General features: G+C 39.3%; 3 protein-coding genes across 7 annotated transcripts in view; 2 read left to right on the forward strand and 1 right to left on the reverse strand.

Moving 5' to 3' along the window:
* Positions 1 to 305: 305 nt before the first annotated feature.
* LOC115596228 (cytochrome P450 3A27-like) lies at positions 306 to 14,674 on the reverse strand. 3 transcript variants are annotated; one of them, XM_030441103.1, is made up of 13 exons: positions 14,521 to 14,647; positions 14,277 to 14,370; positions 14,121 to 14,173; positions 13,807 to 13,906; positions 13,183 to 13,296; positions 12,948 to 13,033; positions 12,697 to 12,839; positions 12,341 to 12,465; positions 12,137 to 12,221; positions 2,085 to 2,245; positions 1,761 to 1,987; positions 1,188 to 1,350; positions 306 to 1,094 (listed from the first exon to the last, which is right to left on the reverse strand). In XM_030441103.1, the coding sequence occupies exons 1-13, from the start codon at positions 14,577 to 14,579 to the stop codon at positions 1,017 to 1,019; spliced, it is 1,488 nt and encodes a 495-aa protein (XP_030296963.1). In that variant the 5' UTR covers positions 14,580 to 14,647; the 3' UTR covers positions 306 to 1,016. The 3 variants fall into 3 exon arrangements, with proteins under 3 accessions (XP_030296963.1, XP_030296960.1, XP_030296964.1); XM_030441100.1 differs by lacking the exons at positions 12,137 to 12,221; positions 12,341 to 12,465; positions 12,697 to 12,839; ... (4 more) ...; positions 14,277 to 14,370; positions 14,521 to 14,647 and adding exons at positions 2,453 to 2,537; positions 2,800 to 2,924; positions 3,021 to 3,163; ... (4 more) ...; positions 8,781 to 8,874; positions 8,995 to 9,255; XM_030441104.1 differs by lacking the exons at positions 306 to 1,094; positions 1,188 to 1,350; positions 1,761 to 1,987; positions 2,085 to 2,245 and adding exons at positions 11,284 to 11,514; positions 11,624 to 11,784 and having other exon boundaries at positions 14,521 to 14,674.
* A 969-nt stretch (positions 14,675 to 15,643) lies between these two features.
* On the forward strand, positions 15,644 to 19,961 carry mrpl57 (mitochondrial ribosomal protein L57). 2 transcript variants are annotated; one of them, XR_003986866.1, is made up of 2 exons: positions 15,644 to 15,788; positions 19,358 to 19,961. XR_003986866.1 is itself a non-coding variant. In XM_030441107.1 (2 exons), exon 2 carries the CDS (start codon positions 19,373 to 19,375, stop codon positions 19,682 to 19,684), a length of 312 nt encoding a protein of 103 aa, XP_030296967.1. In that variant the 5' UTR covers positions 17,826 to 18,080; positions 19,358 to 19,372; the 3' UTR covers positions 19,685 to 19,961. The 2 variants fall into 2 exon arrangements, 1 of the variants encoding a protein (XP_030296967.1); XM_030441107.1 differs by lacking the exon at positions 15,644 to 15,788 and adding an exon at positions 17,826 to 18,080.
* Positions 19,962 to 24,522: 4,561 nt separating this feature from the next.
* kcnh1a (potassium voltage-gated channel, subfamily H (eag-related), member 1a) overlaps positions 24,523 to 27,150 on the forward strand; it is a 43,891-nt gene continuing 41,263 nt past the window's right edge. For both annotated transcript variants that reach the window (XM_030442484.1, XM_030442485.1), the window contains exon 1: positions 24,523 to 24,816. In XM_030442484.1, coding sequence (XP_030298344.1) covers positions 24,744 to 24,816 — 73 coding nt within the window. In that variant the 5' untranslated portion in view covers positions 24,523 to 24,743. The remainder of the gene's footprint in view (positions 24,817 to 27,150) is intronic.

The raw sequence follows: 27,150 nt of genomic DNA on the forward strand, positions 1-27,150 counted from the left end.
AGTGGTTAAGAAATATGAGAGCTCTGCTATTAGCGTATTTGATTAATAATCAGATGTTTAATGATTGTTGTCATGATTACAGTGAACTTATTATCGAAGTTATCAAAAAGAGGAAGTTACAAAATCGAATGAAGAGATTAATCAGACAAAAGTAATGTACAAGCTGAAGTGTGGTAAAGGTCGAGATGTCAAAATGAGGTTGTGAAAAAAAAAGAAAAGAGGAACAACAGTTGACCAGTATGTCAGTGTGCTACCGGAAGTAGCTGCACGGCCTTATGAGGAAGAATTTTGAACCTGGATTTATGCAATGGTCATCACTGATTACATGTTTATTTAGATAATGCTTCATTTCCACACTAAGCAGCATCAGGCTATTTTATTATTTTAAAAAAAAGGCAATTTTCTTGATCTCAATAAGTAATGTTAATGTCCATGTTAATATCTTCCAGAATACAGAGCACTTTCTTACCGAGAGCAACGTGACAAAATGGTACCACCTTTGTATTTGTATGTCACCGACCGACAGCTTCTTACCTGGTTGTAATTCTGTTTGAATATGATGCTCATACAGTTAAATAACAAGGCTTTGACATCAAAATCTTTCACGTTCTAGCTTTTTCTTTCACACTGTCATGATGCAAGAAACTTTAAATAAAAACAGCGTGAAAAAAAGAGAAACTTTAACACAATCACGTAAAATGATGTACTGTGCCATTGAAATGTAAGAAGCGTTATATGGATTCATGCCTTACAAACATCAAATTAAAGATGACACATTTGATTTATAAAACAGCTGAGAAGTGAATAAAACAAACTCAATTTTATCGACATTGTAAGAGTAAACAGATAAGGTAAGATAAGTCTGAAGTATATGCAGTCCCATAGTAGAAACAGTTGCAGTACAAACTTTAAATGTCATCCAGTGTGGAGACACCACGGGTTATAACAACTGTCAAAGACTGTGCTTGACAAAACTGATACAGACTCAAGGTGTATTTGTAGATGCTTCTCTTGGACTACTGTTGTTGTCTGGGAACAAAGCTGAGTTTTATGGGCTTGACTGGCTGAGACTTCCAGTCTAACTTCAGCGGAATCTAAAGGAAGAAATGAATACATAATCAGTGATAGGACAGCACAGCAGCAACAGTCTGAATGCACATGAATGTGTGTGTTGCTGTTACTGTTACCATGGTGTCTTTGCATGTTTCCACAGTGTAACTCTGCAGGAGACGAACAAGGACCATCTTCATGGTGAGGATAGCGTAACGCATCCCGATGCAGTTACGAGGGCCGAGTCCAAACGGCATGTAGGCGTACGGGTTCACCTCCTCACTGCTGTCTTTACTGAACCTGCACATACAGACAGGAGCACAGAAACTCTTCAGGTCATGAAGTCACCATCAAAATTAGTTTTTCATGTAATTGCCATAACCATTGAATCTCCAATGCAGACATGTACAGGATGTCTAAATTAAATTATTTTTTCAATATATTTTCAACATTAGTTGAGGCAGTTGATGTACTTTCCCCCTGTGTTAGGGCCCCCTAGTGGCAGGGAGGCCCGTGGCACGTGACTAAAATGCCTGTGTTTAGAACCTGCCCCAAAATGCAGACCCCTGATAATTTTCTTATTTGGGGCAAACTTATATTTTAACAAGGTCATGAGCAACTGAACGAGAAGTGTCCATTAAAAGCTCAGAAACAGTGTGACTCCAGAAGAAGATAGTGTGATATGACCACAAAATATTTATTACACTTACCTCTCTGGTTTGAAAAGCTCAGGTGAGCTCCAATAGCGCGGGTCCTTGTGCAACAAGTGCACAGGAATCCCAATCATGGTTCCTTCAGGAATGGTGAGGCCGTGGAGCTGGATAGTTTTTTTGCACTTCCTCTCAAGCCGCGGGGCAGTGGGCAACACACGCTGAGACTCATTAAGAACCTGGTCCAGGTACTCCAGACCCATCAGAGCCTCGTATGTGATGGGAGCCTGGAGGCCAAGTAACAAAACATAAACACACATGGATTAGAAATATATATATAATGTAGGCTATTGAAACTACATACAAACTTCAAAATTACTGTACATCTCTCGGAAGTTTGGAATCGATTTCTTCATGCAAGGTCTGCAACGCCTCAGGGTTGATGGCCAGGTTGTAAAGTGCGAAAGTGAGAGTGGTACTGGTGGTTTCAAAGCCGCCAAAGATGAAAATGAAGGCCTGGGAAAGAATCTCGTGCTCAGTCAAACCTACAAAAAACCCCAAAATAAATCACAACCTCAGACATTTTGGCACAGAAGTGACTTTAATGATAATTATTATCGGAATTATCGGAACAGTTGCCAATAATTTTCTGTCTGTTGACTTCTGCTTCTGCAACCAACTAATCATTTCAGATCCAATGATCAGTAGACAAGTGTCATCTACTGATCTCAACAACTGCAGTGAAGACATACCTTTACTTGGCTGATCTTGTTCACTCTTTATCTCCGATTCCGGTATCTCATTCTGAAGCATCACCTGCAGGAAGTCTCCTCGAATCTAGATGGAGATAATTGAACATTCAAAACGCACCAGGCAGGCTGTTTCCATAAGTTTCCAGCTTTTATGCAAAGCTAAGCTAAGCTGACCACCTGCTGGCTCTAACTTATTATCTCATCTAACATCTAACTATGTTATCTAACTTATCTAACATCTTCAGACAAAGGAGTGGAGTCAATCATTTCATCTGACACTGGGCAGGAAACCAAAAAGGCTATTCCTTTAATTCTCTGCAACTCGTTTTTACAGATGACATGCTTACAGATTCATCTGCATGGTGCTGGTCTTTAAATTTCTTGATGATGTTGTAGAAAAAATCAACACTGTCTCTGGGCATGAAGTCAATTTTCAGGAGTTTCATCAGACGGTCACCAAAGGGAAACATCACTGAAAATATACCAAAGAGTTGTTAACCCCAATCTGCATACTCGTGATCGCAAGGAGCTCATATGATGAAGTGATATTCATGAAAATAGTACATACGTATGAAAAGTAGGAACCCAAGACTGAAGTTAAGAACCTTCTTCATATGCACAACAATTGGGTCGTCAGGATTGTTTATGGAGTCTGCCTGAATACTAAAAGACGCACTGGTCACAACATCCAAACTGTAAGGTCCCACGAATCTACGGCGGAAAAGAAAAAAGGTGGTTAAATGTAATGTAATTACATTAACATGTAATGATTTGCTAGCGTGTAACAGATTGACAACATACTGTTTAACATCGACGGGTTCACTCAAATTTGTCTGTCCAAGTTTTTCAATGAGTCGGTCTGCATAGCGAGCAATGACAGGAAACACCTACAAAAAAGTTGTGTAGTGTTAGTAATGTACTGTGAGAGAAATGGACGTAACATAGACATTATTTATGTATATATCTACAGTGCCTATAAAAAGTGTTCAACCCCTGGATATTTTCACCTTTTTTTTGCTTTTATGAATAGTTGATTGATTGCATAAGTATTTGCCCCCTTCAAGTCAGTATTTAGTAGATGCACCTTTGGTTGCATTCACAGCGCTGAGTCTGTGTGGCTGGGTCTCAATCAGGCTTGCACATCTGGACGCTGCAACTTCTCTCAATTCTTCCTCGCAAAATTGGTCAAGCTCTGCCAAGTTGCACAGAGGTCGGGCATGACCAGGCCTTTTCAAATCCAGTCCAGTCCAGTGTTTGGTGTCTGTCAAACATAGCAACTAGTCTGATGGCCAAAAAGCTCCATTTTGGTCTCATCAGACCAAAGAACCTTCTTCAAGTTGACCTTAGAGTCTGCCAGGTGACTTTGGGTGAACTCTAGTTGAAATTTATTGACCTTGCTTCAACAGTGGCTTTCTTTTTGCCACTCTCCCAGAAAGCTTGTTGTTGCATGCAGAGCCTCTCCCATCTCAGCTGCTGAAGCTTTTAACTCCTTCAGTGCAGTCACTGGTGTCTTGGTGGCCTCCCTCATTAATCTCCTTCTTGCATGGTCACTCGGTTTGTGACGACGGCCTGCTCACAGCAGATTTGCACATGTGCCATGTTACTTCCATTTCTTAATGATGGATTTAACTGAACTCCGGGGGATGTTGACTGACTTGGAAATGTTTTTGTATCCACCCCCTGACTTATTCTTTTTAACAACCTTTTCACAGAGTTGCTCTGGGTTTTCTTTTGTCTTGGTGTAATTGTAGCCAGGAGAACTGGTTAACCAGTGATTGGAGATTCGGACACAATATTACAAGCACTTCAGGTGATCTCCAATTCACTAACCGTGAGACTGCTAGCACCAATTGGTTGGACCGCTGTTGAATTATGTCACTTTGAAAGGTGGGGAATGTTTTTCACTTATTTTACGTTATCTATTTTCAATTAATTGACATCACTTTTTAGAAATCTGTTTTTACTTTGACATTGAAGAGTTATTTTTGTAAACTTCTCGTTAAGAAAGCCACTTATATTGACAATTCCATTTATAAAAGCAATAAAAGGCGAAATATCAAAGGGGGTAAATACTTTTTATAGGCATTGTAGATATATACAGTGGGGCAAAAAAAAAGTATTTAGTCAGCCACCAATTGTGCAAGTTCTCCCACTTAAAAGGATGAGAGAGGCCTGTAATTTTCATCATAGGTACACTTCAACTATGAGAGACAGAATGGGGGGAAAGAATCCAGGAAATCACATTGTAGGATTTTTAATGAATTAATTGGTAAATTCCTCAGTAAAATAAGCATTTGGTCACCTACAAACAAGCAAGATTTCTGGCTCTCACAGACCTGTAACTTCTTTAAGAGGCTCCTCTGTCCTCCACTCGTTACCTGTATTAATGGCACCTGTTTGAACTCGTTATCAGTATAAAAGACACCTGTCCACAACCTCAAACAGTCACACTCCAAACTCCACTATGGCCAAGACCAAAGAGCTGTCAAAGGACAGCAGAAACAAAATTGTAGACCTGCACCAGGCTGGGAAGACTGAATCTGCAATAGGTAAGCAGCTTGGTGTGAAGAAATCAACTGTGGAAGCAATTATTAGAAAATGGAAGACATACAAGACCACTGATAATCTCCCTCGATCTGGGGCTCCACACAAGATCTCACCCCGTGGGGTCAAAATGATCACAAGAACGGTGAGCAAAAATCCCAGAACCACACGGGGGGACCTAGTGAATGACCTGCAGAGAGCTGGGACCAAAGTAACAAAGGCTACCATCAGTAACACACTACGCCGCCAGGGACTCAAATCCTGCAGTGCCAGATGTGTCCCCCTGCTTAAGCCAGTACATGTCCAGGCCCGTCTGAAGTTTGCTAGAGAGCATTTGGATGATCCAGAAGAGGATTGGGAGAATGTCATACGGTCAGATGAAACCAAAATAGAACTTTTTGGTAAAAACTCAACTTGTCGTGTTTGGAGGAGAAAGAATGCTGAGTTGCATCCAAAGAACACCATACCTACTGTGAAGCATGGGGGTGGAAACATCATGCTTTGGGGCTGTTTTTCTGCAAAGGGACCAGAACGACTGATCCGTGTAAAGGAAAGAATGAATGGGGCCATGTATCGTGAGATTTTGAGTGAAAACCTCCTTCCATCAGCAAGGGCATTGAAGATGAAACGTGGCTGGGTCTTTCAGCATGACAATGATCCCAAACACACCGCCCGGGCAACGAAGGAGTGGCTTCGTAAGAAGCATTTCAAGGTCCTGGAGTGGCCTAGCCAGTCTCCAGATCTCAACCCCATAGAAAATCTTTGGAGGGAGTTGAAAGTCCGTGTTGCCCAGCGACAGCCCCAAAACATCACTGCTCTAGAGGAGATCTGCATGGAGGAATGGGCCAAAATGCCAGCAACAGTGTGTGAAAACCTTGTGAAGACTTACAGAAAACGTTTGACCTCTGTCATTGCCAACAAAGGGTATATAACAAAGTATTGATGAACTTTTGTTATTGACCAAATACTTATTTTCCACCATAATTTGCAAATAAATTCTTTAAAAATCAGACAATGTGATTTTCTGGATTTTTTTTTTTATTTTTTTTTTTTTTTTCTCATAGTTGAGGTATACCTATGATGAAAATTACAGGCCTCTCTCATCTTTTTAAGTGGGAGAACTTGCACAATTGGTGGCTGACTAAATACTTTTTTGCCCCACTGTACATAGATAAATGTATTGGTATTGTTTCACAAAATCACATGAAGCAGAATGCAGAAGTGGTGAGCTCAAACACTGACCTGTTTCAGTCTTCCACTGGTGAAGCATGGTGATAAAGTGCTCCGAATTCTTTTCCATCTTTCATCTTTAACCACAGTGATTGCGTCGTCCATAGGTCCTGAAAACATACTATCCTGTGCACACGAGCAGGGTAAAGAGAAAAGTGTTTTGATTCATGTACAGAAGAGTTGCACTGCAGAGGACATAAGCGGATCTGTCTTTGGGTAGAACAATTCTTTTATTTGATTTGAATTATCACTGCATGATGTGGTTAAAAAAAACACTTAGTTTGATGGACTTAATTGTAATGCAATTAGTGGGGCTGATTGTTTTTGCATCATTTACATTTTCACTGAAAAATCTATTAAAATCCAGATGATGTGACATTTGCTCAGGTCTGAACTAAACCAACATGTTTTCTTACATCTGGAAAGCAACATCTTGATTATAATGCTTTTTTGTCACACATTTTACTTTTATCAATGTCCATATATTTGATAATATTTTCATTAATTGCGCAGCCCTAGATTGAATATTATGGATCCACACAAAACACTAATCCACCCAGGTGAAGTCAAGATAGGGGAGAAAGGGTCTGAGTGTAAACAACAGGAAGTTGCTGCAAATGTTAACTAAACTGACAGTTTGTTATTCTTACATAATTCCCAGTGTAGTGTAATTTGAAAAAAAGCAAGCGCAACACTCAATCCAAATGTAACTTTGTCAGTAAACATGCAGCGAGGAGAATCTCTTACCCTGCGGTTGGTAAACGTAGAGTAGCACTCCTTCACCAACACCGTTTTAAGAATCTCAGGGTCCGCCACCAATAAAGTTGGGGTTCGTCCGTCAAATATCCTGTACAAAAATACAAAAACATCACAATATAAACATGAGGTATAAAAGCAATATTTTATAAAGCATCCATATGAGCTCAAAATACAGAAACAAATATTTGTTGATGTAAATTTTAGCCAATTACTGCAAGAAAATAAATGTTTCTCTTTCTGAGGATGAGAAATGCCTTTCATAAAACGGTCAAGAACTCAAAGGTTAGCGAAGGTCTTAATCTTTATATCCTATCTGTCAAGATAATATTTTAAGACATGTTACATAACAGATGCACTGATAAATATTATTTTGAAATACTTCAAGCTACATTTATTTGACAGATAAAGTTGCTGGTTTATTTTTTTAACAGTAAAATAATTTACCAGCCGTTCTTGTACTGGCACTTTTATTCAATTTTAGCCAATTTGTACAAGAAAAGAAGTATCTTTATCTTTCTGTGGCAAAGAAATCCTTTCACAATAAACACTAACATACTTAAAATGTACATAAAACAGTTAAGAATCCAGAGGTTAGCAAAGGTCTTTCTCTTTATATCCTACTTGTCAAGATAACATTTCCAGACAATGTGACATAACAAATGCACTGATAAGCATTATTTTGAAATACTTCAAGCTAAAGTATTTTATACAGTGGTGAAAAATAAATACTGGAAATACTTTTATTTACTACTACTGATTAATACTAATCAGTTAACTTCATAAAGTAAGGGACCTGAGTTATTCTTCCATCATTTATGCCACCTGTAGGAGTTGGACTTGAAAGATGAAACTCACCCCCAGACATCTCCGTACTTGAGCTGACACTCCCGGTCAAAAGAAATTAGTCCCTAAAAGGAATTCAATAAAAACAAGTGTTACAATTTAAGGTCACCAGAACTTCCAACAGGTACACTCATAAAGTGTATAGATACGCCAAGGCAGGTCACTGCTACTGAATTATGTTCCAGTATAAGAAGAAAAAAATAAAAATAAAAAGCTTTTTATAGTCATCAGCTATAAACACAAGGACTTTATAAACACTCATCTATATGGAAGCCCATCTACCCTTGAATAAAAATAAAAAGTCATTATCATGGATAAAAAGCTGTAACTATGGAATAAAAAATACCATATCATTCATATAATCTCATTATTATGAGATAAAAAGTCTAAATCATGAGATAAAAAGTCATTATTAAACTCGAAGTTATTAGATAAATCTTAAAACTGTTTATTTGACCTCTATTTTGTCTATCATAATTTAAAAGGGGTACTATGTAGTTCTTAATATTGACAGTGCGAGTGAGGTAAGAATAAAAACAACAACAACAACAACAACAACAACAAAACATAACCGACTCAACAAGCTGTTCTCAGAGGATAATAAGGTCCCAGAACACTGTTTGAAGCTAGAAAGGTGGCAGGGTCCGCCAACAAACAAACAAACAACAAAGTAAAACTCTATGAAATTGTGTCAGTTTGTTTATTCAGTCATGAAATCAGAGAGAGCTCGTTTGTTTAGACATGAAAATCAGTCAAGGAAGAGTTTTTTTCTCTTTTGATTTCATTTTCACCTTTGAGCCTTTTATATTATTTCACCAGGCTTGGTTTACTGCACCTTATTTTATCTTTAAAATAAGCCAAAAATGGGCTTCTATACACCTGTAATTCTAAATGATCAAATCAATCTACTCCACATACCAGTCTCAAAAGATTTTTTGTGTGAGTGCCTTACATTCGTGAAGTAAAGAAATGTTCCAACGAAAGGCCGAGGTGTTGGTCCAGATATTCCCAGTTTTGTAAAAAATCTATATGGCCAAACGCCATACCTGTATTATTTATATATAAAGAGAGGGAGAGACAGTTAGTTACGTATATTACAGCAACAGGAACGACTTGACATGAGTCTGAAATATCGATAATGAGTTGTAGAAACAGAAACTACTCACAGTAATACCAGGGCGAAAAAGAGAGCCAGCAGAGTCCAGGTGGATGCCGAAAACAACGAAAAGACAAACATTTTGACTGTCCTCAGAGAGAGAGAGAGAGAGAGAGAGGGAGACAAGGACACGAACAAGGCTCACTGAAAAATGAGGAAACAGGCTGATAAACAAGTGACATTAATACGTGAGCTGCTGGTCAGTGGGAGGAGCTCAGAGACTGGAGCTGCAGCAGGAAGTGATCGGCGGCTGTCGCTTCACTGACGTATCTGTACAACCAAATAAAGTTTGAGAAAATAACGTTTCCTGAATCTAAAAGGTGTTTGTTTCCTCGTCTCCCTCAGCCAGCAGGGCACCAGTGTCCTTATCGCAGCGACGTCCTCTTTCCGGTGTTGTTGTTGGCTGGCCAAAGTTTGGTCCGTGGGCTAAAGTTTGGCCCGCGGCCCACCATTTCTGTCACAGAAAAATATAATAATTAATTTAATAATTAACAGAATGTATCATATTATTTTTCATGGTAAAAGTGCTCCTCAATTATATAAAATCCCTAATCATTAATATTTTTTTAAATAGTCTGAGTAATAATAATCTTATGGGATGAAAAATCCAAATTATGAGACAAAAGTCATTATTTGGGGATTAAAGGTCAGTATGTGATAACAAGACAAGATTATGTTATAAAATGTAATTATGGGTGAAAAGTCAAAATTATAAGAGAGAACTCTCTATTTTGGATGAAAACCCTTATTATGGGATTAAAAACTGAATTTATCCCAGGGAACTCCTGCTCTAGACAAATTTTTATGTCTCTATTAACATAACAAACTACTTCTATCAATAAATAGCTCAATATCACATTTGTGAGATTTTTCATTTTGACTATTGCAGACTTTTGTAAGAAATGTGTGCTCACTGACATGTAATAAGAAACTTTTAAAAAGGGAGAAAAACAATGCAAAATGAGATAAAATAAAAACTGTGGGTGTTTCAATCAATTTATTGTGCATTCTCTAACAAATCCCTTTAAAACATGTTATAGTTGTGAAGAAGTCCTGTAGGAATGATCCAGGTATTATACATTGTCCCGCAGTGATTGTCCCTTTTTGTTGTCACAAATTTGTAATACATTTCTTTTAACAAAAGACACTGGAGGTGAATCATTCATTAACAGCAAAATGTCCTACAATACAAAGAAAAAAGTTCTTACATTTCACAAATTGGGATACAATAAAATTACACATTCAAGATCATTTATAGAAAAGTATTGGTGTAGATAAAACACATGTGACTCATTGACATTGCAAGAAAAATCAGATGTTTAAGGTGCAGTGAGTTAACGACAGTTTCATAAACACTTGCTTTAAATTTCTGAATCAACTGCACAATAATTCGTTCAACATGAATTCTGAATCAAGGTAGATTTCCTGATGCCCCTCTTGGACTACTGTTGCAGTCTGGGAACAAAATTGAGTTTTACAGGCTTTACTGGCTGAAACTTCCAGTTGAACTCCAGCGGAATCTAAAGACAGAATGAACGTAAAATCAGAGACATAGTAGCAGAGAAGTGACAGTCTGAATGCACATGAATGTGTGTGTTGTTGTTACTCTTACGATGGTGTCTTTGCATGTTTGCACAGTGTAACTCTGCAGGAAACGGACAAGGACCATCTTCATGGTGAGGATAGCGTAACGCATCCCGATGCAGTTACGAGGGCCGAGTCCAAACGGCATGTAGGTGTACGGGTTCACCTCCTCACTGCTGTCTTTACTGAACCTGCACATACAGACAGGAACACAGAAACTCTTCAGATCATTAAGTCACCACTCAGGAAACAAGTTTGTGAGTAAAACCCATCATACCCAATATTATTTAATGTAGCATTTTAAGGAAGTGATTGCAAGACAGATTACGTTTGAATGAGTGAATACATTGTTTTAGCTACCAAGAAATGAAAGCATTTCTCTGTGTATCAAAGTTAAATATTAACATAACCAGTTTGAAATGAGCTGGCGACTCATCCAGGGAGTACCCTGGCCTTCGCCCATAGAGTCACTGGATTTGGCCCCAGTACCCCCGCTCCACCTTGAAAAAAGGCGCTATAAAAGCGGTAACATCACCCGCGACCCGCATGGATAAAGCGGAAGAAAACGAAACGAAAGTTTGAAATTGAGGGAGTGATTGTTTAACTGAATATCAATAAAGGTTCCCAGGTTGTCAAATCTAATTGTGGCTGAAGAGGAGGTTCACCCTCAGAGATTCATTAAAGTAAAGACTGAAATGCTCAACACTGTGTAAGTTCACCTCTCTGGTTTGAAAAGCTCAGGTGAGCTCCAATAGCGCGGGTCCTTGTGCAACAAGTGCACAGGAATCCCAACTGCAGTTCCTTCAGGAATGGTAAGGCCGTTGATCTGGATAGTTTTTTTGCACACCCTCTCAAGACGCGGGGCAGTGGGCATCACACGCTGAGACTCATTAAGAACCTGGTCCAGGTACTCTAGACCCACCAGAGCCTCGTATGTGATGGGAGCCTGGAGGCCAACGGAGTGCAAAAATAAACATATAAGGATTAGAACATTATAGGATGTCAGTTATTGAAAAGTTACAAAGGGCACCATATGAAATGCAAAATTACTGTACATCTCTCGGAAGGTTGGCGTCGATTTCTTTATGCAAGGTCTGCAACGCCTCAGGGTTGATGGCCAGGTTGTAAAGGGCGAGAGCGAGAGTGGTACTGGTGGTATCAAAGCCACCAAAGATGAATATAAGAGCCTGGGAAAGAATCTCATGCTCAGTCAAACCTTAGAGAAGATAAAAATAAAAGCATAATAATAATAATAATAATTATGGTAATAATATTAATAATAATGAAGAAATCACCAAAGACTCATAACAATGTGGTATTGACTGCTGAGTGCGCATATCATAAATGAAGCAATGACTACCAAGTAATTGTATTATTAAGTAGTAATATTAACCGAGCACTCATAAAGTAGTAATGACTTTTGAATACTCATCATAGTAATAACAACTGAGTACTCATAAAATAAGAGTACTGAAGGGTCAGAATGTGAACATGTTGCGAGCATCACAGGTGGTCTCACACCATTGCAAGATGCTCTGTCATCAGTTACTGCTGTGGTGAAAACATACCTTTACTTGGCTGATCTTGTTCACTCTTTATCTCCGATTCCGGTATCTCATTCTGAAGCATCACCTGCAGGAAGTCTCCATGCATCTGGACGGCCACAATTGAACATTCAGAACATCACATTCAGCATCGAGACAAAATGCATGAAATTAATGTGAAAATTTGACCCTAAGTGCCCACTTCAGTTGTGCAGATGAAATGCTTACAGATTCATCTGCATGATGCTGGTCTTTGAATCTCTTCATGATGTTGTAGAAATAGTTAATACTGTCTGTGGGAAATACGTCAATTTTCAGGCACTTCATCAGACGGATACCAAACGGAAACATAACTGAAAGGAGACCAAAAGGCTGTTACTAGTTACCGTACTAATAATCGCATGGCGCTCATATGATCAAATCCATTATACATTTAATACAAATAAATATTTAGGTGATTATATGTGAAGTTATTGGTATCAGCCACAAGAAGCAGGTGATTATAGGTAATAGGTTTCAGCAGAAAACAATACATTTGATGCATCTCTAGATAAAATTATGTAACAGGTAAAAGGAATACATACATAGGAGAAAAACAAACAGAAAGTTGAAGTTAAGAATTTTCTTAATGTGTACAATAATCGGGTCGTCTGGATTGTTTATGGAGTCTGCCTGAACACTGAAAGACGCACTGGTCACAACATCCAAACTGTAAGGTCCCACGAATCTACAACAGAAGGATGGAGGTGATTTTCCTTTAGGAATTTGTATGGATTAAGTGTTATGATGCACTGTCTGTAATGATATGGTGGCATATTACAGATTGATGACGTACTGTTTGACATCGACGGGTTCACTCAGATTTGTCTTTTCAAGCGTTTTAACAAGTCGGTCAGCGTAGCGAGCAATGATGGGAAAAACCTTCAATACAGGAAAGTTGTGTCATGTTAATGATGTTCTGTGCATTAGACACACGTTTTACTTCAGACTATAAATGCATTTGTATAGCTGTACAAGGTTATATTAAGCAGACTGCAGGACAAAAGTGATCGGTGAGCTCAGATACTGACCTGCTTCAGTCTTCCACTGGTAAAGCATGGTGATAAGGTGCTCCGAATTCTTTTCCACTTTTCATCTTTAACTGCAATAACTGCATCTTGCAATTCTCCTATCATGATAGTATTCTGAAAGACAGATAGGGGAGAAAAGGTTTGATGAATAAAAGGTTGGTGTACTGTTTTCCTGTTTCCCAGCATTTGTGCTAAGCTACTGTAGTCAGCCAGCTGCTGGTTTGTACGGTAGCTTAATATTTACACATGAAGTTATGAGAGAGCTGTTCATCTTCTTATCTTACTCTCAGCCAGAAAGCGAAAAATAAATATTCCTTTAACTGCTCAGTGGTCGGCCAAACAGACCGTGCCTGTAGTGAGCAGCTTCCCAGTGTCAACTGTGTGAGTGTGAAAAAAGAGAGGCTTGGCTTTCCCAGTTGCCTCGACCATACATTTCTGACTCTCTGTGTAAACAGGATGCTGCAATTCTGAGCTATATTTGTTGTAGTAGTGATATCTATATTTTGCTGCTACATTCAAGTGGCAACGCTGCACACGCATTGGTGCGTCTACTTGTGTGTTTTTCAGAAATGATATCTTTACAAATGAATTAACCTTAAAACTTTAACAAGGAGAGGCTCTTACCCTGCGGTTGGTAAACACAGAGTAGCACTCCTTCACCATCACCTGTTTAATAATCTCAGGGTCTGTCACCATTAACAGTTTTGATCGTCCATCAAACAACCTGCACAAAAAGATGATGTCACAGACATTGATTAAACCAAATTCTATGAAGCATCCACATGAGCTCAAAAACAGAAGAAAACATAAAAAAAAACTGTCCAATATGTCATGATAAGCAATTAGAGGAAAGTCCTCAAATGAGTTCAAATGACACCTATAGTTTGTATTGGTATATAAGTCAGGATCAGGTCTTAGTAGATGGAGCAACAACTCACCCCCATACATCACCATACTTAGCTTGGCAGTCACGGTCAAAAGCATTCACTCCCTACAAGGAATTATTTTTAAAAAACGTTAATAACATAAAGTGTTTGGGTAAAGCCATGAGTGCCTGGCAGATTACCACAGCTGTATTTATGTGATTGCCTTACCTTTCTGAAGTGGAGCAGTGTGCCAACAAAAGGCCATGGTCTTGGTCCAGGCACTCCCAGTTGTTTGAAAAACCTAAATGGCCAAACACTGTACCTATATGACGAAACAAAACAAAACAAAACAAAGTTATAACCTACTTGTTACACTAGCAGAATCAATATGAGAACCGTTGTACACCAAGGACAGTAAATGAGCTTCAAAACAGCTTTAACTGTTTCAGAAACAGATGCAGAAAGTACTCACAGCAACAACAGGGTGAAAAAGACGGCCAGCAAAGTCCAAGTGGCTGCTGAAAACAACATTTTGACTTTGCGCTGAGAGAGAGAGAAAAAGAGACAGAGCTGGACACAAATCAGACTGCACGAAAAATGAGGAACTGTGCCAGGCAAACAAGTGACCTCAACTGGCCGGGAGTGGCGGAGTGCAGAGGCTGAGCTCCAGGAATAAATGAAGGGTAATAATGGTGTTTATGTAATCCAGTGCAACATTATCTAGGTTACCTGGGCATGGGGGCTTCTGATTATAGTCTGTTGCCGTTGCCCAGCTTGATTACAATTATAAAAGAAGAAAGTTTTTTGGTTTGTTTTAATTGTTAGCCCTGAACTTAAAAATCTAAACATAAACTTAAATAAAAAAATAAACACTGAATATGCTTTGATTCGAATTTTAGAGAACTTCTTGAAGAAAGACATCGTTTAACTTGGTTGTGCACTCATTATGCACTATGCAAGTCGAAATGTCAAGAATAAAGTCAGCTCTTCTGGTCCATCAAATCCAGTTAGGAGAGTGACTGACAGATATGCCAGCTGATCGAGCCTACATTCTCTGCCATACAGCCATGGAGTGTAGCATTCTGTGTGTAGTGTGACGGTCCCTTCAAAGTCCTAATACTGACAACTACACTGTGTTTATGAACTAAAAGAGAAATGATTTATTTGTATTTATAGCCCATTCTAAAGTACAGTATCACCAATTAATCCACACAAGGCATTTTGTTGAGGTCATAACATGTACCTTTTCATTTGGTCTCAAAAGGGATTGGCTGTAATCTTGAAATGCCAACTTTATTCTCGACATTTTGACTTCATTTGTGAAATTCTATTTAAACCCTTTTCTTGACATTTCAACTTCCTCCTCTCATTTCTCCCCCTCACCCCTGGCCCTTATACTCTTAACTCTTCCATAGGCATTTTATGTAAAAGTACCCCTACAACAACCCGATGTAAACAGAAAGTTGTAGTTCAAAGTATGACGAGTATTACACCCAATTCAATACGTTATTTTTCGTGGTATAAGTTATTTTCAAGCACCTGCCCTACTATTTAACGCAAACGTCAACATTATTGGGCCGTCTCCCGATCCGTAGTTAACCCGGAAATACTATCAGTAACCCCCCTCGCAGCTTCTCACACTACTTCAGTGGTGTTTTTTTTTTTTATTATTCACTGTCTGATTTCAGGCTTTTTTGGCGTCTGAAGTGGGAGCAACGTTTTCCATAGTTAGAAAGTGAGGTAAGGATAAAAAGCGTGGTTTACACGTTCGCGTCTGTGCTGAATGTCACATGATGCCCTTTCTAAGCTGCCCTTGGAAAACGTTCAGCTACGGCTAAGCTAGCTTCACATTGCAAGTCAACGGCTAGTGTTAGCAAACACCAGTTAGCCTTCTGCTAACACATCCACTGTCACAGTAGTTTCGGGGTCATATGGTGATTTCGGACGAAAAGAAAATTATGTTTTTCTACGGGGTGACGATAATGCTGGCAATTAATGAAATGGGTGGTTTCATATGTGTTTGAGTGACGTTGATTCACCGTATTGAACATTTCGGAGGCTTTAGTTGAAGTTGTTACGTAATTGCGATACACAGAATTACAACGCTAAACTCCAGTGTATGTCCATATACACTGTACTATATATGAACACTATTTCAGGCCTCTAACATCTGTATTTGAAACTGAGCAACATGTGTAACGGTATGTTAGCCCACGTTTTTGCCTCTCATGTATTGTTTTCACTACTGACAGACTGACAGAAAAATGGATGCTATTTTTGCAATGCCCAAGATTTTCATTCTGCGAAATAAGTTTGCCTATTTGCAGGGAAAGCTCAAGTGTAATTGATAAACCTAGGGCTGTGATTGATTACGCACCAGCTCCTTGGGCCCTGGTGTTGAGCATGATCCTTAAGTGACATGGCAGACAGCCTAATGTACCTGTGCCATTATTATTACCATTAATATCATTTAAACCCATAAAATATGTAAAATGCTGAGTGTTATCAGAGCTAACTCATTGGCCCACTAAGTTACAAGCTTATTAGGTTATGATTATCTTAGTGTCTACAGGTGTGTTGTCCATGCTATGACAGTTAAAAACTTAACATTAAACTACAGTAACTATTTTTGGTCTCTTAATGGGCATTGGAAAAAAAATCAAAACACAACACTGACATTATTATGGTTGTTTGACTTGATATGCAGAACGTGTTGGCAAACATCAGCTCATGTACACAGTCAGCAGACATGGAAAAACATTAATATTTATTATGAGTCATATTTTCAGCCCCTGGTGAATCCAAGTTTAATATTCATGCTCCCTAAAGCTCTATTTTTTTCACCAATAAATCCTGGAGTACATATTTGGCGCTCTAGCTGCTAAATGCTCCACTATGTTCACCAGCTTGTCGTTATGATGTCTGTCTGCTGTTTGGTGGTGTGCAAGTAGCGTACAGGTCTTTTTTTTTTTTATAAAGCTTACTTTGCTGATAGCAGCTGCTTTCAGCGGCTGAACAGGTCACGCTGAGAGTGACCCGAAACCTTAATAAGCAGCATTTCCTTTCTAATACATGTCGTCATGCAACTCCTTGTCAATAAAAAACTATTGCACTGCACACGGCAACACTGTTGACTCAATAACCCTCATAACCCTGTAGAGATAAAGTTGTTGACATGATGTCATTGTCATTCACTGCTGTAAAGTCGTCATAATTCATGACTCACCAGTATGCCAAAGCTCAACAATTGGTTAGCTCCTCAGTGCAGGTGGTAAGACAATTCATATCCTCATAAAGTAGAGATTTGTATTTGTCTTTGTTTTCAGTGGGTTTTATTCAATCTACTGTGTCATCTGACTTGCTGGACACACAATTTCCAGGGCTGAAGGAGCCTGTTCTTGTTTGATCTGCAGATTATTAAATGGTTCAAATTCCTCTCTGGCTTTAGTAAACAGTAAACGTGCTGTAATCCAGAACCTAGGGTGAAAGTCAGAGGCATATGTAAACTTTATTCAGAGGTGAAAGGCTTTGATAAAGTTGTTTTGTAGAATGATGATTAAAAAAAATCAAGCTGACATTTTTATTTCCCGTTTGTTGTGTCTTTTATTGGCTTTTGTTTTATTTGCAGGATTTTGTAATTAAAGGAAGGTTTCTTAACCCCCCTTCACACTGAAGAGCCATCCACTCAGGTGTTTTCACTTAGCTGGGCTGATTAGATCTCTTTTCAAAGCCGTGTGTTGTGCAGACTATATATGATCAACATCTTAGTTTCTGAAACCTTTATCCCTTTAAAGGTGCAGATAAATATTTTCATCTCTTTCTGTATAAATGTATCCTTCTCTGTTGGGGCTCTTTGACACAGATAGATGTTAATATGCTGACCATGAGCAATGCAGATTGAGTCTTGGACGTCTGTTGCTTCTCTTTCTCCATCATTTCCTGTCATTTATCTACTGCCGCCATCTGATAAAGGCCTAGAAGTACTTTCACCTCAAACTGTGACACTTGCTTCTCACCTCTCATCCAGAAAAGGTTGGTTACAGCCTTATTTATTTAACTGCACACCTGAATGATGCAAGCACATCAGAAGGAGTGGTGCTGATTAGCTGCAGGTCAATGACTATAAAATGTCAAATAAAGATTTTACTGACATGCTGGTTTATGCTAACAAACCGGCCCACATCATTTTCTGTCTCACTGCACCTCTTATCTCACCTTTACTTGGACTTTGGTTACTTTGCCAAACAGCTGTGCTCAAATTCAACCTAATCAGCCAGTTAACATGACGCACCTGTGTGGGTGTCCATGGCCTTATAAAGGCTTTTTAAAGACCTCTTCATGTGTTACAGTAGGGAAGGCACATCTGTTAATGATAAGATTTTGGATGGCTGAATCCCATGTAGTTGAATCAGTGACTGGGCCAGAATTAGTGTGTGAAAATTACCTTGATAGGAGCTGGCCAGTTTCCATTTTTGCCATCAGCTTACTTGAACGGGAATCAAGTGATTTAGCCATGTAGCATATGTTATCTGACCGAAAGGATTAAATTCTGATTGCCATTGCACAGGGATTATGGTGCTCAAATAAATGTATCCACCATTTTACGGCTACTTCTTTGACAATAGCTGCATTTACATGGAGCCTAATATTCCAATTCGAGTCCACTGAAAAGCCTGAACAGAATCAATATGCTCAGTATGAACACCTCAGTCAGAATACGCAGGCCCAAACCAAATAATTTTCAGTCAGTTGCAGAGAAGTAATTTAAAACCTTTTCATAAACAAAATAAAGTTGTCCTATGTAAACAATATAACCAGATTATTTTCTCGCTGTGTTCTCTCTCCACATGCCCAGGGTCTTTACGTAAAGCTAACTGCTTCTAAGGTGACCTGGTTTACTGTGGAGAGTTTGTTTTTAATACAAACTCATAGAACTTAACATAGGCGATGACAGATATCATCTTCAGGACAGGGTGCCGATCAAACAAGAGCCAAAAATGTCAGACGAGGAAGAGAAATACATGACGCAACATCACTTTTGCACGTGTCCCACAACCGTCCCGGTGAAATTCATTGATAAAACCTTTTTTTCCACCACTTTACATGTGCATGGTTTAGCCACTGTATCAAATTGGCACTCTTATTGGGGATAACACCATTTCTTCTTCCAATTAAAACGTCTGCTGTAAAATATTCTGTACTGTTTTTGTGTGATGTAATGACGATATAACAAGTACACAATGGCTGTGTTGAGGATCTATTCCTGTAATTTTTGCTCATTGGTCATTTTAACTGTTTTTCCTTTTCAGAAATAACGGGCCACCATGTTCCTCACCCTGTCCCTTTTGCGGAAAGGCATCCCGGGTAAGCAGTGGATTGGAAAGCATCGACGTCCACGACAAATTACCTGGCAGATGAAACGCAACACTCTGACTCACCTGGAGCGCGAGGCTGAGAACGAATACTGGATCAGCAGGCCGTACATGACCAGTGAGCAGGAGTATGGCCACGCGGCAGAGCGGCGAGCCGAGAACTGGCGCAAAATCAAGGAGACAAAATTTGTCAAGTTCCCTGAACACAAACGCATCACAGATCACCTGAGTCACCTCAATATCACCAAGACGTGGTCCAGTTAATGTGAGCAGGGGGACGACGCGCAAAGACTCTTTATAATGCAAAAATATAAAATGATGTGTGCAAAAAAAAAAAAAAGCTGTTTTGTGAACTCATGTGAAGCAGGACTGAAAATCTGCTGTGAAAAGTGGTCAGCCAAGTCAACAATAATCCTTTTTAACAAATCTGTAAACTGTTTGTGGTTCTGTGTCATGGAATGAACCACAATACAACACGACTGTAATTGCTCCACATTCAGTGCTGCTGCTTTGGATAAAAAAACAGCTTAACATTCTCTCATCTGTGGGTCCTTATTTTAGTGCTCATTAACAAAAGACACTTTCAAGTCGAGAAAAACAGGCTTCCCACTGGTTCTAAATTCTCTATAATTATAAGAACTGCTCAAGCGTGGTCTGTGAGGAAATATTGGAGGAATTATATAAACTGTCTGGGGAGTTTTGGGGGAATTATGTAATTTTACAAAGGGTTAATTTCACGTATTAGAGGGCTGTGACTCTCAGTGAGCCCGGCTGTAGCAGGAACAAAAATGTCATTTTTCAAGTTCATTGAATTCTTCTCACTATACTTTGTTGTGGGGAGCCTTGTGATTCTATAAAATGTAATGGTTTCTGCTTGAAAAAAATAGGCTGCACTGTCCGTGAGAATCTGGTGACTCAGCGTTGGACATTGTGCAGGAGTTCGACCCTAACATGAAAGAGACCTTATCAACAACTTGTCTGATAAGTTATTGCCATTACATACCCTTTATCACTCCTGCACAAATGCATTACTAGAGGAAGGGCCAGCAGGTGCCCCTTAACACATTTACCTGCGCCTGACTTTCATAGCCTTAAAAGGATGGACCGAAGGAAGTTATTAAAAACACTGACTCAGATGGTCTCGGACCTTGACTGGCGTCATGTACACCGGGCTGTTTTGTCCTTTAATGGCAACACTTGACTTTAAACCCTCCATACTTAGCAATAGAGTATACACACATATCATGATTAGTTTAGGAAACTGATGTAGTCGTAAGCACATATAAGAATATTTTAAGGGTTATTCAAAAGTATTCAACCTTTTTTTTTTTTTGACAAATTGTCATTCATTATCTGTGAAAACACCAGAGGTGATAACTTTTTAACCCCTCTGCCAAGGTGTTGTTTTTGCTGGTTGGTTGGTATGTCGGGAGGATTACACAAAAACTTGTAAATGTTTTTCAATGAAACCTAGATGGAGAATGGGTCTCCATGTGGAATAGACCCCATTAACCGTTGGTGCAGATCCTGATAAAGGGACTGATTCAGGAATTCTTTAAAGGTGCTATTTGTAAGAAAAGCTGTTTTTTGAGTCTCATTCCCAACATGTCATGAGCTGACGCTCTGGGATGGCAGCTGACCCATCCCACAATCCCAAAATGAGTTTGGAGTGAACTCAAAAATCAGCATAATAATATAAGAACAGAAGGTCAAGCAGGTATAACAAACACGGTCATGTTAAGGAAAAGAAAAAAAAAAAATTAATATAGCTGTTCACAAATACATGAATAAACAGTTATATCTTCTTACAACTACACACAAATGTGGCATAAACCAGCTCTCACTTTTTCAAGAACAGGGGCGGTTTTGGGGGGGGCAACAGGGGCCAGTGCCCCCGTAACTCTGAATCTGGACCCCCCTGTGGCCCCCCTGACAAGGAGTCTGCATTAATAATACAATGACAGATTTCTTGCAATGATTTTGTTCTGAAGGGAAAGGCAGAAATAAAGTGTCTCAGCAGTTTACTACCCTACCCTAAAATTGCTGAAATTGTAAACACTGTCTGAATGAGGGATTTATCTTTTTTTCCGGGTTGTATGTGCCCCCTTACAAAAAAGCCGGCCCCAACCTGGCCCCCCTATTAAAACTGGTCTAGTACCGCCACTGGTCAAGAACATTTAGTTTCACAGAGACTTTTATTAGGTAATGTTACAAGGCAATAGGAGTGACCATCTTAAACAGGGTTAGAGTGAGGTTGTCCCATGTGGACCAATTAGGTCACACTACAGTCTGACATTACACAAAATACTACCAATCACTCCTGGACTACAACCAAATAGTTATACATTCTGTCATATGACCACCTCAAGGATCCCTGAGGGTCTCTGAAACCCACTTCCAGGTGGAACTTAAACCGTTCTTCAAATGTCCATATACTGCCTGTGAATGCTAAACTAAAACCGTTAAAATAAATGGGTGTGGTGGCAAGCATGAACCAGTTTGTCCACTTACTAAACTGAAGTGGACAAACAAAAGCATGGTTCAGTTATTTGGTACCTTTTTAACTGGTCAAACAAAAAAACTTCTCCGCAGCACACAGAGCCCTCCTGCTGGTTTTTATAGTAGCCGGTCTGACTTTACACCTGTCAGAACAGGTGGACAAACTGAGAGGAAGGAAAAGCAGCAGACCACTGGTGCGAGAAACCTTTCCACCTGACCTTTGTGCTGTCCATTTGTTTAATTTAAATGGAAATTGTGCCACCAGAAGCGTTATTTTGAGGTCCATCTTCGTAGGAGCACTGCAGGGTTTGAAAATAATTGAACAGGATTAATGAGCTGGTTCAGGAAAATGCTGTCGAGGAAAGGGGCGATTCTACTGTTATAACAGGAAAGAAAAAAAAAGATCTGCATGCCTCGGTACTGCTGCTCCTCTGGGACACACCATTTCAGGAGCCTGACTCTAAGCGATTAATCCATGAAACACTAACTATCCACCACCCCCCAGGGTCGACTGCAGGAAGCTTTCCCAAATGTTTTCACACTGAAATAAACAGTTTGGACACGGCCCTCTGTTTTAATCTGCTAAATATTACAAGCCTGGATTCTTGTTTAAACTTTGTCAGCACACTACACTACATTATTTGATAAATGTGGCTACTCAAGTACTGTTTATATGTGTGACTTTGACTGTGAAGTGATATTTTAACACAATATCTTTACTCTTACTCGAATATGACTTTTATTTGGTACAACACTGGCAGCATTTTACTGTTAAAAAGGTCACAGGATACATCTGAGGGGCTGTGGGACAATTAGTGGGGCAGAAGAGGAGGGAAAACAAAGCTCTGCCACACAAATTAAAATATATATATATATTTTGTACTGTTGTCTACTAATTTATCTTCTTGTCAAATGTTGGACAACCCGAGCTGTTCTTTAAACCAAACTAAATATGTGAGAGGTTCATTAATTAAACATGACAAAGTCCCCAAACTGCTGCTTTTTTAAAATTTCGTAAGCAGTCACAAGCCAAAGAGGTTGGAAACCACTAGTTTAATCCTTCACAATATATTTTAGAAACCACAGTTCACAAAAAAAAAAGAATTTTAACTAGCCTATATGTAAGCTACATTCTTATTATATTACATTTGTTCAATTTAAAGTGTCACACTTGAGTCAGTGTAAACAGATTAAATTACCTTAGACTGATTCAAGTACATTAATGCAGACTAATACTTAAATCATATATTTTATTCAAATATAAAGTTAAAGGGAAATTCTACACATAATGTGTGTTTCAATAGTTTATTATTCAAGTATTATACGTAAAAGTAAAGCATGTTGTATTGGTTACTAGATCTCCTGTTATAAATTACACATCCAGTTATCTAATTTATAATCATTGACAAAAATTGCATTAAATGTGACCAACTTATGTAGCTAATAGAATGTGAAGGTCCCTTATTGTAGAAAGTGAGATTTGACATGTCTATAGTTGCTATCGAAATACAATGAAGGTATCAAAACCAATCACTCCAGGGAGAGTGATTGGTTTTACCAACTGGGCCTTCAAACGAGCCGTCAGACTTTCGGTAAGTTTGTGATGTCACAACTACACCCGCAGCCCCCCCCAACACAACCATGGTTACACAAACAGAGGCAGAGCTGATCAAGGATGTTAAATAACATCTGGACACAGCCTTGAGGGTGTGCCTCATTCATTCCCAAGTAAGCTCCTTAGTGGCGTTTTGAAGCCAAAAAAGCTCGACTTCCCGGGTATGAAATTACACAGATCTTCCATGTGGTGAGGTCCATAGAGCCTGCGAACTAGAGGCTAACTCCCGGTTTAGCCTGCAACTACCTTGAATGAGGATAACATTGTTGAATTGTGCAGCTCTTCTAGACTTTCAAAATCTTATTGTGCCTAATCGCTCCAGTTATGACAATCAAAAAAGTATTTTTTTTTTGGCTGTGATGCTCAAATAAATGCCCCTACCATTTTACAGATGCATCTTTCAAAATGTTAGCTTATGGCAAAAAGTGTTTTTTGCACTGCCATGCTTCAGGTGACGCTACGATTGGACACTTTGGCCACTACAAAAACATAGGCTTTAAAGCCTGCCGCGCTTCCTGGGGGCTAGGGGGGGCACTTCCTTCTCAGACCTGTGAGAGCTGACCAATCAGAGCTGATAGCGGCCTTAAAGAGACAGACACTAAAATGAATAGAGGTGCTACAGCAATGGATAGTATCAGGAAAGAGGATTTCTAGCGGTCACCCAAAATAAAAGTAAGAAACTGAAGATTATAATGGGCCCTTTAATGTAATTCAAATGCTTCAGTTTTTTAGGCAGCTAATTTTTAATGTATGTGTTATTACTGTATAATAATGGCAGTTGATTAAAAAACTAAATTCCTTTCTGAATTGGAGCTGAAGTAGCAGAACATTCAATCACTCCACTGAAGTCCCTTGTGCCGCTTGCAGGCATTGTTTTGTCCAGCAGATGGCGCTGCAGGTCCTGTGTGTGCTGCGAGCTGAGGAGCAGAGCTTCGGCCCCTCCTGCGCGCTGCGCCCATGCGTTGTTTTTTTTTTTTTTTTTTTTTTTTTTTCTCTCGCCTCCTGGATGTTGAGGTGCGTGTCTCACCAAAGAGGCGCCAACGCACCGCGCCGCACCGCACCGGGCTGAGGGGGAGGCTGCTAATGAGCAGACCAGACAAACAAGAACAGCTTCTCCAAGACGCGCACGCAGAGCCGGAGAGAGCATGAAGACGAGCAGCGGATGGAGGAGTGAAGATTCACCTGCAGACGCCTGAGTGAAGCTGCAGGATGGCGGGGGGCCGGAGGGGACTTGTGGCCCCTCAGAACACTTTTCTGGAGAATATTGTCAGACGGTCGAACGGTAAGGATGAGGATTGATGTGGTGCGTTCAGGTGAAAGATTCACAACATTCAAACTAAAAATGCCAGCCTGTCTCAGAAGGCAGGTATGCGACAATAAATATATGAAAAAGCCAGTCAACTGAATTAAAAAAACTACAGGAGGCTAATTAGTGATGAAGCTCTGGGTGTTAATGTGTGTTTAAAAAGTTGTTTTTGTTTATTGGAGATATGTGGCACATTTCTATTTTATGGTGTAATGTTTTTTCAAAACGACTGAAGCTGCTGTTCCCTGCAGGAGTGTGTGGAGAGACAGCAGGTTACATTTACTACTGATTGCATAAGGTCACTGGAAGCCTTAATTGAAAAATGACATGAGCCATGAACGTCTCCTCTGGATTATTGTGGTTTCTACTGTCTTCATACCATTAAATTGTTAATATTCTGAGTAAAATATGTGTTAGTGATTAATGTGATCTCTTTCCATCATCCCACCTTCTGCTGCAGGGCTTTTGTTGCTGTTGTCTTAGTTTATAACCTGAATAGTCTGAATAACCTCATTAAGACTACTGCCTTCATTTCTTCTCTTTGCATCTTTAATTTTATGGATAGCAACACTGCTAAACAACATTAATCTCTCAAAAAAAAAAACATAAGGCATTACCAACCAAAGAACCATCAACTAGCAGAGTAAGGCTGTGGTGAAGTGGATTAAAAATTAGGGATACGCTATATTGATTTATCATAACCTTTAATTACTTTCTCCTTATGACCAAAACCAATAAGATAATGGATGACTTCCCATGTTTTGAATATAATAAAATATATAATATAAAAACGTTCTAACCTGAAGTTTATGTACCCCTGAAGGTAACAAGGTGAGCAAAGACAGATGATTTATTATTCCACAGCTCTAATCAGATTTGTTGTGTTCAAACTCTCTAAACCCTCGTGGAACATTCTTCTGCACGGCTCTACGCAGCTGCAGCTGTAGCTGTCGCTGTCGCTGTTTAAAGAATATGTTCACCCAGAAATGAAAATTCAGTCATTATGTGCAGCAGCATTCTCCTAAACAACTGCAGTAGACGGGGACTTGTTTTAAAATGTATAAAACAACCCAAAGAATTATAAATTGGCCCCATAATCCTTGTAGGAATGGATCTGAAAAGACGTTATTTACACTGTTGAGGTGCGGTCGAGCTTTTGCACCCGTTTCAGACGCCAAAGCTTTTAGCTTATCAGCTACAGTGAAGCTGTTGTGATTAAAAAAGTTTTAATGTCTGTTCAAATCAAATTAGAATCTCATTTCTTATGGAGACTTGGATTACACCGGATGAGCTGTATGGAGGCATTTTATGTTTTTCTTCCATTGTTTTCTTACATTTAGTCAGTTAGTTTAATTTAGGAGAATCCTTAAAAACACAGTTTTTGCTGTGAAGCTCCAGAAATGTTTTGTGAACAGGGAAATTTCACCTGACTTTCCACCAGCATGGAAGTGAGAAGGTAATGACTGAATTTTCATTTTTTCAGTCAATTACACTTTGCATTTTTGGTTCTATATATTGGCTATAAATTCCCCAATATCGAGCCGATTATTTATAATGGATCCCTGATTAAAATGTGTCATGACTGTCCTCTAACCTTGTTTAAAACTCTTGACACACATTGCCTGACCTCTCAGTCCAAACCAGTGATCAAAACATATTCATTATCTCGTTGATGATGAGGTCCTTCTCTAAAATGTGAATACTTTCTTAAAATAGCTTATTAGTAGTAGTCTATAACTAGCTGTGTGAAGACAGTTGGTCACAACTGGAAGCTGGATCTTACCAAACTCTGATGGAGGTCTTACAGTATTTTTGGACATGGTTGTCAGTAATGGTTTGGCCTTGGACTCTGAATTATTAGAATCAATATGAAGTGACAGGACTGGCTGGAGAGTTATGACACTAGACAGCTAACTGTGAAACACAACCAGCGTCTCTGTGTGTGTCTGTCGCGAGGCACACTCGGTGACAAAACGGAAATCACGGCAGCTAATTGGTTTGAGCTATAAATGCTTCTTTTTAAAATGAGGTGTGGTTTGAGTTTGGTTTGGGTTTTTTTTTTTTTCTCAATCACTGGTGGTCAGTTCTCCCAGCTGTGTGCCGAACCAATGTGTGTGTCTGTGTATGCACTCGTTTGGCCTCACTGTCAGTCTGCCCCTGTTGCACATGTCTACATTAAAACGTGTTATGACAGGAAGGAACAACTTGTTCAGAAAGGGTGAATGCGTCTCTCCAGAGTGGGGCTTTCTTTAGATGAACTGCGCAAGGATCTGGCTCCCTAAGGTGTGTGATATCTTTAAAAAGAGGGAA

This window comes from Sparus aurata, chromosome 15 (genome assembly GCF_900880675.1).
Source record: "Sparus aurata chromosome 15, fSpaAur1.1, whole genome shotgun sequence".
Classification (NCBI taxonomy): Eukaryota; Metazoa; Chordata; class Actinopteri; order Spariformes; family Sparidae; genus Sparus; species Sparus aurata.

What these genes read in the sequence shown, in the direction of transcription:
- mrpl57 (XM_030441107.1), top strand. Translation starts at nt 19,373, where the DNA reads ATGTTCCTCACCCTGTCCCTTTTGCGGAAAGGCATCCCGGGTAAGCAG.
- LOC115596228 (XM_030441100.1), bottom strand. Translation starts at nt 9,065, where the DNA reads ATGTTTGTCTTTTCGTTGTTTTCGGCATCCACCTGGACTCTGCTGGCT. An exon ending in AAGTACGGAGATGTCTGGGG is followed by an intron (nt 7,074 to 7,840) that starts GTGAGTTTCATC and finishes ATTTTTGTACAG; the next exon opens with GATATTTGACGGACGAACCC. An exon ending in CTACGTTTACCAACCGCAGG is followed by an intron (nt 6,353 to 6,973) that starts GTAAGAGATTCT and finishes TCGTGTGCACAG; the next exon opens with GATAGTATGTTTTCAGGACC.